This window comes from Amia ocellicauda, chromosome 3, assembly GCF_036373705.1.
Source record: "Amia ocellicauda isolate fAmiCal2 chromosome 3, fAmiCal2.hap1, whole genome shotgun sequence".
Taxonomy (NCBI): domain Eukaryota; kingdom Metazoa; phylum Chordata; class Actinopteri; order Amiiformes; family Amiidae; genus Amia; species Amia ocellicauda.
In genome coordinates this window covers 24,736,001-24,748,789 of record NC_089852.1, presented here as the reverse complement: position 1 = coordinate 24,748,789, position 12,789 = coordinate 24,736,001, and the positions used below count along the sequence as shown (strand labels likewise).

Sequence of the window (12,789 nt, the reverse complement as noted above, 5' to 3'; positions counted from 1 at the left end):
GCTCCCTCCACAGATTTTCTATGGGATTAAGGTCTGGAGACTGGCTAGGCCACTCCAGGACCTTAATGTGCTTCTTCTTGAGCCACTCCTTTGTTGCCTTGGCTGTGTGTTTTGGGTCATTGCCATGCTGGAATACCCATCCACGACCCATTTTCAATGCCCTGGCTGAGGGAAGGAGGTTCTCACCCAAGATTTGATGGTACATGGCCCCGTCCATCATCCCTTTGATGTGGTGCAGTTGTCCTGTCCCCTTAGCAGAAAAACACCCCCAAAGCATAATGTTTCCACCTCCATGTTTGACGGTGGGGATGGTGTTCTTGGGGTCATTCCTCCTCCTCCAAACACGGCAAGTTGAGTTGATGCCAAAGAGCTTGATTTTGGTCTCAGCTGACCACAACACTTTCACCCAGTTCTCCTCTGAATCATTCAGATGTTCATTGGTAAACTTCAGATGGGCCTGTACATGTGCTTCTTGAGCAGGGGGACCAATTGTTTTCTTGGTGACTATGGTCCCAGCTGCCTTGAGATCATTAACAAGATCCTCCTGTGTAGTTCTGGGCTGATTCCTCACCGTTCTCATGATCTCAACTCCACGAGGTGAGATCTTGCATGGAGCCCCAGACCAATTGAGACTGACAGTTATTTTGTGTTTCTTCCATTTGCAAATAATCGCACCAACTGTTGTCACCTTCTCACCAAGCTGCTTGGCGATGGTCTTGTAGCCCATTCCAGCCTTGTGTAGGTCTACAATCTTGTCCCTGACATCCTTGGACAGCTCTTTGGTCTTGGCCATGGTGGAGAGTTTGAAATCTGATTGATTGATTGCTTCTGTGGACAGCTGTCTTTTATACAGGTAACGAGCTGAGATTAGGAGCACTCCCTTTAAGAGAGTGCTCCTAATCTCAGCTCGTTACCTGTATAAAAGACACCTGGGAGCCAGAAATCTTGCTGATTGATAGGGGATCAAATACTTATTTCCCTCATTAACATACAAATCAATTTATAACTTTTTTGAAATGTGTTTTTCTGTTTTTTTTTTGTTGTTATTCTGTCTCTCACTGTTAAAATACACCTACCATTAAAATTATAGACTGATCATTTCTTTGTCAGTGGGCAAATGTACAAAATCAGCAGGGGATCAAATACTTTTTTCCCTCACTGTATTTTTGTAGGATGGTACAGAGGGTAAAAGAGAGCCATGAAGTTCGCTATCCCAAGAATTTGGCGGGAAACCACTGACCACTGCAACTGCTACTTCTGCATGGTGGACCCTTCCAATCGTCAGACTGGCAAGAATGCACCTGCTATCACATATCCGGACCTTCCTTTGTCCATCGCCCTGGTGCCAAGCAGCCGTCTTTAGAAGAGAGTCAGAGAGCGAGGAAGAAGTTGTAGATCCAGATGACAATTTCAGAGGTAAAGCTGTGGAAAGAAACCCATACTTCCCCAACCAAGAAGACCTCAATGACTTGATTAGAGATCTTGGTCTCACCAAGTCCAATACCAAGCTTTTGATGTCTAGGCTCAAGCAGAGGAACTTGTTGGATGAAAGTGTGCAAGTTGCAGATCAGAGAAAACGCCACCAACCTTTTTCCAGCTTCTTCACCCGTCAAGATGGGCTCTGCTTCTGCCACAATGTGACTGTTTGAGGCAATCAGAATCGCCTGTAACCAGAATGAGTGGCGCCTCTTCATTGACAGCTCATCCAGGAGCCTCAAAGCCGTGCTGCTCCATAATGGTAACAAGTACCCGTCTCTTCCCCTGGCTCACTCGGTGCACCTCAAAGAGGATTACAGCAGCATCAAGACCTTGCTGGACACCTTGAAGTATGATGAGTACGGTTGGGAGGTAATAGGAGACTTAAAAATGGTGGCATTCCTGATGGGTCTCCAAGGCGGTTTTATCAAGTTTCCTTGCTATCTTTGCCTTTGGGACACCAGGGACACCAAGCCACACTACCACAGGCGGGACTGGCCACAGCGGACCGAGTTCTCTGTGGGAAGGAACATCATCAAGTGGGAGCCACTGATGAACCCCCGGAAGGTGCTGATGCCACCACTGCACATCAAATTGGGCCTTATGAAACAATTTGTCAGAGCTCTAGATAAGGAGTCGGCAGCCTTCAAGTACCTTCAAGATTTCTTCCTTAAGCTGTATGAGGCAAAGATCAAAGCCGGTGTCTTCGTTGGCCCACAGATAAAGAACAGCTTTGTCGCAGTGGTTCGGGGCTTCCTGAGCAATCACAAGGCCGAAAACTATGTGGAGCTGGTTTAGACTCTGGTGAAGAACTACGGCACAATGGGCTGTAGGATGTCCCTCAAAGTCCATATCCTTGATGCTCATCTTGATAAATTCAAGGAGAACATGGGAGCGTACTCAGAGGAGCAAGGCGAGCGCTTCCACCAGGATATACTGGACTTTGAATGCCGCTACCAAGGACAGTATAACGAGAACATGATGGGAGACTACATTTGGGGGCTAATTCGTGAAAGTGATTTACAGTATAATTGTAAATCTCAAAAAATGACTCACTTCTAAATTTTTTGTAGTCATTTATGTACTACTTTAGTATAAATACATGTTAATTTGGATTCATATGTTGTTTTTTTCTGACTTTATGTGAATGAAAAGACACAAATTCAAAATGACTGTCCTAGTCACAAAAACAAAGTTTGTGGGGAATAATAGCCATTTTCTATACTTTTGAGGCATAAGCAATTAGGAAATAACACTTACTACCCAGGAACAAAAATTGTGTTACATAATGAATTCTACAATGTCTTTTTTACAGAAATAGACAAGAACATTCACTGAAAAGCTGTAGGGTGGGGAAGTGGGGATGGAGATGGGGGGGTTGGCATCTGTCTGATTTTTAAACCCCTGGTTGGTGTTGTTATTTTAGAATTTGCTTTGTTTTGTTGATGTGAAGTTTTATTTTTAGCTGAGGTAAAATAATGGAATTTCACTTAAACTGTGTGTGAACCCTGATAAATCCTCAGAGCAACACAGGGACTGCAGTGTTTTACACTTCAAATGTAAAAACAAAAAATAACATCACCACCAGGTGCATTTCTTTATGCTGCTGTTCCCTTTAGTTCATTGCTGATGACAATTTGAAGTCAGTAGTCTTGCATAGACTCTAGAATGCACCTTCACCAACCTGCTATTTAGTAGACTTAAACCCACTGATTAAAAGTTAATCTCTATTCCAGACAAACCTCAGTTTAGACTTTGATCTATTTTTCATCCCTTTTTGTGCTTACCCAGGTAAGCCAACAAATGCACTGACTGCAGTTGACTGAGAAATGAGATCGCTCGCAGTATAAACAGCCAGAAGTACTAGAGTATTGAGTTATCCATACAGAAAACTGAACAATAACCATACAGCAACCACAGAGAAAACAGCAATTAGATGTCAAGCACATATTCACTCCATGTGCATCTTGTCCTGTCTACAGCCTCCCGTGTGGCATTTCTCAGCGTGACTGTGTTGCATCTCATTGCTCTGCCTGTGTACGTGGCACTGTGTGTATTTCCTATCCTGCTCTGTGGATGTTTGTGTGCAACATATCTCAGCCATGTTCTGTGTGCGTGTCTTACTGCAGTGACCTGGAAAAGTCAGTGGAGGAGATCCAGAAGGACTCTTCGGTCAACCACAGACTGGTGACAGTGCAGGAGCTGGAGGAGAAGGCCCTGGTGCTGAGGAAACTGGGAGAGACCCTCACAGAGCTAAAGAGTGAGTCCCTCGATGCTAGCTGACTGCGGACACTGAAACTGTGTCACTGAATACTCTATTACTGTACATTTTACACTTTTAAGATAAAGGCAATCTCTCATTTCCTGTATTTATAAACACATAGACAATAGAGGCAGTCAGAGGTTATCTATATTAATTGGTGACACTGCAGAATCACACCTGTTTTCATCAGCAGGTTTGATTCTGCAGTGGCACCAATTAATATAGAAGACAATAGGTGTTTTTTCATGGCAGGATTCTGAGTATCAGAAAAGCACATACTTACACAATCATGGTCAGGTTCTACTGATGAGGTGTTTCTGAAGTGTGGCGCTCTGTTTGTGGTGAGCTGTTCTCTGGTGTGTGTCTGCCTGTGCTTTGTGCCTTGACCTGATTTTTGCTCCCCTACCCTACAGACCAGTTCCCTAGTCTGCAGAGTAAGATGCGAGTCGTGCTGAGGGTAGAGGTGGAGGCTGTCAAATTTCTCAAGGAGGAGCCGCACAGACTGGACGCCCTGCTGAAACGCTGCAAGACCATCACTGACACCCTCACCACGCTCCGCAGGTACCCGAATGCACCCTGACCACTCTCACGCACTGAGACACCTATTTTCGCTGACACTCGCGCCCTCCCACCCTGACACTGACTCTCTCCATGTGCCTCTCTGTGTGTGTTCAGGCAGGTGAATGAGGGAATATGGAAGGGGCAGGAGGACTTTGCCAGCCAGTCCCCAAAGCACGCGGACGACTTTGGGAAGAATGCAGACTTCGACATTCCCACCAGCCCGCCACTTAACTTCAACGACCTAGGGGGCAGCGCCAGCCTGTCTTCCTGGACGCCCCACAGCAGTGCTAGCCACAACCCCTCTGGCTCCCACCATGACCCCCCGCAGCACGGCCACCTCAAGAACAGGACCCTGGATGAGCTGTCGGGACGGAGGGGAGTGGACAAATCTGTGTCTGTGGAGGTCAGTACAAAGTTTGTGTGTGCACCACTTGTCCACAGCCAGGAGCTGAGAAGCTGTGCGTGTCTGTCTGTGCTTATTTCTGATTTGTACGCATGAGTGAACGTACAAACTACTTTGAATGCATTTGCACAGGTTGATTTATGTATCACCTGATATCTCCTAATTTCTGCACACCACTCTGCAGGTCTCTGTCTTATTCTTTATCTCCAAATGAGCACTTGGACACTGAGCACCTGTTTCCAATTACTCAAAAAAAAATACTCTGTCTGTTTGCTTTTCTCTGACTTTGACCTTGCCCTTGGCCCGTGATGCAGTACAGCAATCCGTGCCTGTTGTTGTCAGTCTGTGCCATCCTGCCCCTGCGTCTCTCTCTAACCCTGGCTCTGTGCCTACAGGCTGCGGAGAGGGACTGGGAGGAGAAGCGTGCCAGTCTGACTCAGTACAGTGCCCAGGACATTAACCGGCTTCTGGAGGAGACCCAGGCCGAGCTCATGAAGGCCATCCCTGACCTGGACTTTGCTGCCAAACAGGCCAAGTCATCCAACCCCACCACCACCCAGAGCAGCACCCCCACCCCCGAACACCGACCCAGCAAACCCCAGCACACTGCGCACAAGCTGTCGGGCAAGGGAGATCCCAACACCCGCCGTGGCTCCGGTGAGACTCACAGTTTGGCATGCTGCACACTGATTGGCTGAACACGCTTACTCACTGGCTGAAGACACTGACCCACTCACTGACCGAACATGCACTCTCACTCACTCACTCACTCACTGAGATGCCCTGTATGCCTCGAATGTTCAGACATCCCAGGTCTTGTGTTTTTGAGGTTCTGACAGCATCTTCTCTCTGTTTCCCTCAGATGAGCTGACGGTGCCTCGCTATCGCACAGAGAAGCCCTCTAAGTCGCCCCCTCCTCCCCCTCCCCGCCGCAGCTTCCCATCATCCCACGGGCTCACCACCACGCGCAGCGGAGAAGTCATTGTCACCAGCAAGGCCATCAAGGTAGGGCCCCCTAGGGGATGGAGGCTCAACTGCATTGAAAAAACAATTGCTGTAAACGCTAACCTGTACCATTCAGAATTATCTGTTTCCAGGTGGATATTACTTTGAACTTCCTTAGCCTAGACTCTGTCTTTTTCTTCATTCATCTCGCCTCCTGTCCCCCACAGAGTTTCTAAGAGTGTGTTTTGTTGTTGGACAGAAGTCAGAGTCAGAGGAGACGGAGGTGCAGAAACCCCACGTGAAGCTGAGGCGGACAGTCTCTGAGGCCCCCCGGCCTGCCTCCACACCCCCCATTATTGCGTCTGGAGTGAAAGACGACGATGACGAGGAGAAGATCATCGCCGAGCTGGAGGTATGGGTTGGAGAGTGAGACCAGCCATTCCAAAAGTATACCCAAGTAGGATTAGAAGCTTGCATTGATGGATCTCACTGTGCCTCCAGTAACTGCCGCAGAATGGCACTCATATATTAATAATTGGTGCTAAGCATCCAAGTCGATTATGATTTATTTATAACCTTAGTGTACCTAGACAAATCACTCTGCAATTGTAAATGTACAGCAGTACAAGGCAGTAGGGCAAATGACAGGGGCACCCAGCAAACCTGCTGGATAAGAGCCAAGTCATCAATTTAAAAATGAAGGCCCTCTGAATTGTGAGATCATGCTGAATACTTCTAGTGTTCATTTTAATTGTCAGCAGATCCTCAAAGCATTTTCATTATAGTTTCATTGATGAAAGCAAAGTGAACCACTGCAGTAAAATAGTGATTTAACACTCCACTAAACATGAGCTGAAAAGTTTCCATTTTATTTTTGTTGACCTTGGACATTGTGGAGGACCCTATGATTGAAGTGAGGTTTTAGCACAATGTAAATTTGCCCACACCATGGCTCAGGATAATTAACACCAACTATAATTAGGATCTGTTTTGCAAGCTCTTGAGGATTAAGCCTCTTTGTGGCCAGTGCCTTTTGTTTTCCGTTTTTTGCTTGATGGATTCATAAAGTACTGTAGGACACAACAGCCCTTTCTGTCCTTCGGAACCTTGGTCCCTAATCTAGCTGTGCTAAGGAAGAGATGCGAAGATCTAACTGACATGATGCCTTCTCAAAGCTTTATGGCTAACTCAAAAGAGAGGCTATGAACTGGCGAATTATTGCTTGTTTAAAACTGATTTCTTATGTTCTATTTTAACATTGTTTGTAGGGATCAGCTTAATCTCAATGAACCAAATCACTATTTTGTTGGATTGTTTGTGCCCTGTTATTGTTAGTTTCTTTAGCAATTAGGACAATTTGCAGTGGAATGAGATCCCTGCTCTAGTTCACTGCAATTCCAGTGTCGTTCCTGCCTACCCACTGTCTGTATGGTGTGTTTAGAGGTGTCCTGCGGTGGTTAGTCTCTCCCCATTGTTTGCTCACAGTGTTTCCACCCTGGCAGGTGTTTCAAAGAACCTCAACCAAAGTCAAAGTATCCCCTCCCCACTCCCTGCCCAGCACGCTACGCAGAGCCACAGCCCCCCCCAGCCTGGATCTGTGGCCCCCAGGGGCCCCTGTACGGAAGGTAAAAAGGCGTGTGTGGACTGCAGCCTCTGAGGCCCTCCGCCTCGCCTTTCTGCTCTGCTTCCTTCCTGTCCCCACTAACTCACTAACACCTGACTCACCTCCGCTCATCTACAGGGGGATTCAGTCAAGAGTCACAGCAGCTGCACCAGGGGGAGGGGGACAGGGATTAAATCAGAAGTTGCCCTCAACAGCTAGTGACAAATTCTATTACCAGCTCTTGATAGGAGCATTTTAATCGGAAGACCCTGTAAATAGAAAGCTGGATCATTTCAAGTTTGAGATCAGATTTCTCCTAGCCTCGTGGCTGCATTATAAACATCCAGAAACACAATTCTGTTTTGCTCTCCTGCTGTGTGTATTCCCATCATGTGTGACTTTGCACTCTGTTAATTTCCCCTTACAAACAGATGTTGAATGAATTGTACAGAGTCGCAAAGTATTAATTCTAAGGGTGTCCCTGTCATTGCTGCTACTGTTCTCATTGGAGTCTAATGTCACAGGAAATTTAGTAATGGTCATTAGGTCCCTTTGCTGGTGCATTCAGTAGGAAGCGGCTGATTCTGAACTCAACTGACAGTGTCTCAGAATGTATCAGGAGTTGCAAATGCCAGGGTATTTTCTTGCCATCAGTTCATTATGGAGCAATGCTGTATTTAATTTTACATTGAGTCCCTCTGCTAACAAACTGAAACCCTTATATCTGCCTAACCAACACTAATGATACCTCCATAATCACAGTGAAAGGGCCTCTCACTAACCTTGGTTATGACACAACGCATTTCTCCCATCCCTGAATCTCTCCAAAACACAAACTCTGTATGGGTTTCAAACCAGTCAACTACCACTGAAGTACTATAAGTTGAAGTGCCTCTCCAAGTGCATTGCAGGTGTTCAATATCCACCTGTGCCCAGGGTAGTGGTGTCTGACTGTGCCCCGGTGGGGGTTCACTACACAGTGCCGTAGTAGGGTGAGATCTCCTTGTGGCCCTAATCCAATCCACCCTGGTACATCATTTCAAAATGAGTCACAGGGTTTATAAATGTACATGGCAGTCAGTGAACAGAAGGGTGTGAAGTGGGGCTGTGTGTCTGGAGAGTCACCATGCTTACACTGTGTCTAACAGCTATCCTCTGCAGCACTTCACTCCTCCATCCTGCAGGGGGAGCTAGATAGCCTGGATCAGCTCCACACCAGGCCATCAACAGCAAGATCACAGGTATGAATCTTATAGGTGTTTTGTGAACTTTTCATTTTAGTATTTTGTAGAAATGAAGATTTTAATTTGGTTATTTTTGTTTTCTTTTGGTCTATCTTTCTTTGTGAGCATTAACATTTTACATTTTACATGTGGTGTAGAGAAGACCTTGAGAGCGAGGTATTATGCTGGGTCTGTCATGTAAATGAGTTTCGCTGATGATATAGAGGAATACTGTGGCTAGTCTATGTGTTTGCGATTTGCTTTTCTCTGATCCTGACTTAAAGAGTGCTGTTCACTCTTTGTTCATTGTGTGATCATTTTCATTTTCTTTCATGAAAGCATGGCATCCACCCTTCACCACTTCAAAGCACAACTCCAGAAGAAGCCTTACAATGAGCCTATACTAATGATATGCAAAACATGTTCAATGGCATTTCTTTTAATTAACCAATAGAAAATGGCTCAAGAGCCGTCTGTTACTGCAGAAAGGCAGATCATAACTATAGATAGAGAAGAAAAAAGGCTAAATGCAACTGATGGTGCTAAAGAAACTAAAGCCGAGAAGCAAGGTGGGAGGACGGGTAGTGGACTGTTTAGGCGGTGTAATTGCTGAAGCGATGCAAATAGATAAAAATAAAGGGTGACTACATGCATACCACAAAAGATCGATTCTGATTGTACATGTTGCCCTTTACTAGAGAAGCCTGACTTCAGCAGGAGAGAGTCTGGCTGCAGTTCTGTCTCAAGGCCTGTCCAGTCACATTACACCCTGCATCACAGAGTCCTCTCTCCCAAAGGGGGATGCACTCCACTCCCAGCTCCTTCAGCCCACGTCTCGGCTTTAACCCCCACGGCACCCAGGATCCCGTACCCGCCAGTTCCCTGTACTCTCTGAAAGAAAAATAAAATATTCAATTTTCGATAAGCTTACCACATGACTGCAAACCCTATTCCAAAACCTATTTGCTTATATTCTGTGGATCACAGCTTTACTTAAGTGTAATAGCTGTTACTAATCATGTCCTATTTGAAAAAAGCACAAAAAAACATTCCATCTGATCTCTGTCTTGGCATTCATGGTAACAGGAATATATTGATTGTCATCCCATCCCATTTGGACAGTTGGTGCACCTTTTGAAAAACCATTCTTAACAGCTTAGGTTATAAAATGTATCATTTTATTGATCCTTAACCTCGATAAAGAGGATAATCCTTGTTTCACATGGTTTCTGTTAGCACGCCTTTATGTATAATTCAAAGTGTAATTTTACCTACCTCACTGTTAGGAGTAGTATGCATTGTCACATCATATTAATATTATATTAATATGATTTTGTTTTTGCTAAAGGAGTTCACCAGTCTATGCTTGCTTCACAGGAACAGGAAGTCAAGGTGCACAGTCCATCCGGGTATCAGGTCCCCCAGATTGTGCTGACAGAGTGGATTTCTGCTCCATCTTCCCCAACCGAGAGCCCATTTAGTATTGCCTCGGAGGTACAGGATGAGCCAGGACATGCTGGACACACATCTCGAGGCATGAAGGCAGCTGCTCCTGGTATGTCAAGCCCTGTAGACCGCAGAGTCATCACCGGTAGTACAGCACCAGAGAGCACCGGCAAGGCCAAGTCAGGAGAAATTCATGGCAGCTTCCCTCTTGGTGGCACTGTACAGGATATATCTGTCCAGGAAGGGAGGGCTTCTGAACCAAACCCGCCTGCTCCACCTCCAACTCCCTCAGACAGTCCGACACCTCAGGATAACTCCTCTCCTGGGGAGTCTGCAGAAGGCCATGAGATGGTTACAAAAGACAGAAGGAAGCCCTCTCCATGGGAGCTAAGGATCCAGGAGTCTTTCGAGGAGTCTGCGCTGGATGCAGAAGGAGAGGACGAGGAGGATGCAAGAGAAGACCTGGCCTTTGTGGTCACAGAGGGTCAGGTGGAGGCTGTGTCAAGAGGGGAGGCATTGGAGATCGCCAGGCAGGCAGGAGAGGCAGTCCAGATGCTGAGCCTCCCCAACCCAAGACAAGAGGAGATATGGAATCCGGCTCAGGTCAAGAGAACAATGAAGCAAGATAGGGCCCAGCACCAAATTCACACTCAGCTGAACAGGACACCCCTAATCTTGGTTTTTGAGGATTCAATAGGGATCAGAGCAGCATATAGACAGCTGGCAGCAATAATAGAGGAGGGGGATCGTGGAGATCGGGGGGCTGGAGACCAAGCAGAATTTCAGGACCTGGGAGGGAAGCCAATACCCAAGCCCAGGACTGTGAGGTCACACAGCAACCCCAAGCAAGGTAACAGTGACCCCAAAATTAGACTCCCACAAACCCAACTGAGGAGGCTGAGAGCAGCAGTGGAATGGGGGTGTCAGACAGGACAGAGGAGTCTGCAGTTTGTGCAATGTAGGGAAGAGGAGATAAGCAACACCTGCTCAATGGAACTGCATCCTACCAAACAGGAACATGGGACCGGTGAAGTGAACGACACCACATTGAGAGCCAGTGGCACCACTGGTTCCGAACAAGGCCGAAACAGAGAGAGATGGTCCACAGACAATCGTGAGGGGGTGAGTCAGGTGGAAGGGCCTGCGGTTGTAGAGGCCCGGTCTAATGAGATCCGGAGGAGCACATACAAGAAGCTGGACAGTCTGGAGGAGACCATTCGTGAGCTGGAGAGCACTCTGCAGGAGATCAGCGCCCACCCCTCTGCCGGACACCTCTTCTCCCAGGAGTTCCTGGGTCGACTCGGGACAGCTCCGGATAGTGGGAACACGCAGGTCGATTGCCCCAGAGACATAGAACAGATCCAGATCAGTGGGCTTTTGGCCAGCACTGACCCCCAAGCAGGGACCACAGGCTTAGAGGCAACATCTCCTGTCACCCGGCAGAAGCCACCAGTACCACCAAAGCCAACGGCCCTCCCTCCAGCCACAGCTAAGGTTCACTCTCACTTTCCCAGCCTTCCTCATTCGTCATTCATTCATTTTATGAGATTTTCTTCCATGGTTTCTGCTACCCTCTCAGGCATGATGTTCCTTATCCTTCTGTTCCCTCCAGGCTTTTCTTCTTGTCACTGTTTTGGTACAGGAGAGAGGGAAAGTTCTGCTGTTTTCTGGCTAAGACCTGATCTTTGAGGTCTTCTTATTACAGTCTGTTATCTGCCTCTTAAAATAATACTTATTTAATACATATCAGTTTATACTCTTTTAAAAAAATAACAACAGACCATATTCACAATAACAGGGGCAAATTACAGACTGGAGCAAGAAGGCAACATCACAAATGTTCACATTGTTGGTGAGTTATTTATTTTTAAACAAGAAAAATAATGAAACCCTGCTTTTAGTTTTTAACAAACGAGGAGCCTAGCCAATGTACCCAAGGCCATTGACACTTTTTCCCTTAAACCTGAAGGCCTGTGAAATGCAGATGATTGTCTTTGCACTACCTTTTCTGATTATAGGGAGGTAAAGCCTCTATCAGTATTGGCTCTGGGAATCACATGTCTGCTTCACTTTATCATTTCTCATTGCCCATGCTGCTCCACAGTGTGGCTTGGGTCCCACTTTCTGTGCTACGCGAGATCGACACATACAGAGTTCATGCAGCCTGTGAGTGTAGCAGATAATGTGTGGAGGTGTAGTCTCCAGTACCAGTTTGTCCTTTCCTAAAAGCAGGGTTTTCATTTTTTTTCTGGATGCTTTCTGGCTTGTGGGGAATACGAGTGTCATTTACTTCCTTGCTGTGTCTACACTGGTGTACCTTCACTCTGTAAACTCTGTGCTGGGATTCCTGACTCTCCATTTCTCAATAAACTGCCTGTGTCCTCCACTGGTCTCTCTTTGATCTGCCTGAAGCGGTCTCTTGATTACTGTGATTTTTTTTCTTTCCTTTGCCTTTTGAAATGAAGTGCTGTTTCCTGTCCAGAATCAGGAAATAGACAACAGTCTACCTGTCTTCTTACTGTTGACTTAATTTCCTGATTACATTTCTGTTTGGTAAACGTGTGAACATTTTTAGAATTTAACAGGACATGCACATGCACGTGAACACGCACACTCTGAGATCCCATGGTTTCTCTCTCTTCCTGATGATTGAATGATTGAAGTTCTTTTAAAAATAGTTGTTTTCGGTAGACGAAAAGGAAAAAATAAAATAAACCAACAATCGATCACGTCCAAAATCTCTCTAAACATTTCAGGAATATGAATCAGAGTTGTTTCATTCTCTGTAACCATAACCGTAAGCCATAAGTAATAGGGATGTTGCTTTGAGTTATTCCTCAGTAGAGTTTTTCTTCTCTGACCTTCAATA

The 12,789-nt window shown here is 46.1% G+C and overlaps 2 protein-coding genes across 2 annotated transcripts in view; both read left to right on the top strand.

The window, feature by feature from the left end:
* srcin1a (SRC kinase signaling inhibitor 1a) overlaps positions 1-12,789 on the top strand; it is a 126,208-nt gene that overhangs the window by 108,572 nt on the left and 4,847 nt on the right. Inside the window, exons 13-18 of the mRNA XM_066698630.1 lie at positions 3,606-3,736; positions 4,153-4,300; positions 4,415-4,703; positions 5,099-5,360; positions 5,566-5,708; positions 5,908-6,060. Coding sequence (XP_066554727.1) covers positions 3,606-3,736; positions 4,153-4,300; positions 4,415-4,703; positions 5,099-5,360; positions 5,566-5,708; positions 5,908-6,060 — 1,126 coding nt within the window. The remainder of the gene's footprint in view (positions 1-3,605; positions 3,737-4,152; positions 4,301-4,414; positions 4,704-5,098; positions 5,361-5,565; positions 5,709-5,907; positions 6,061-12,789) is intronic.
* On the top strand, positions 8,383-12,318 carry LOC136742874 (sickle tail protein homolog). Its single transcript, XM_066698629.1, has 2 exons — positions 8,383-8,492; positions 9,852-12,318. The coding sequence occupies exon 2, from the start codon at positions 10,011-10,013 to the stop codon at positions 11,607-11,609; it is 1,599 nt and encodes a 532-aa protein (XP_066554726.1). The 5' UTR covers positions 8,383-8,492; positions 9,852-10,010; the 3' UTR covers positions 11,610-12,318.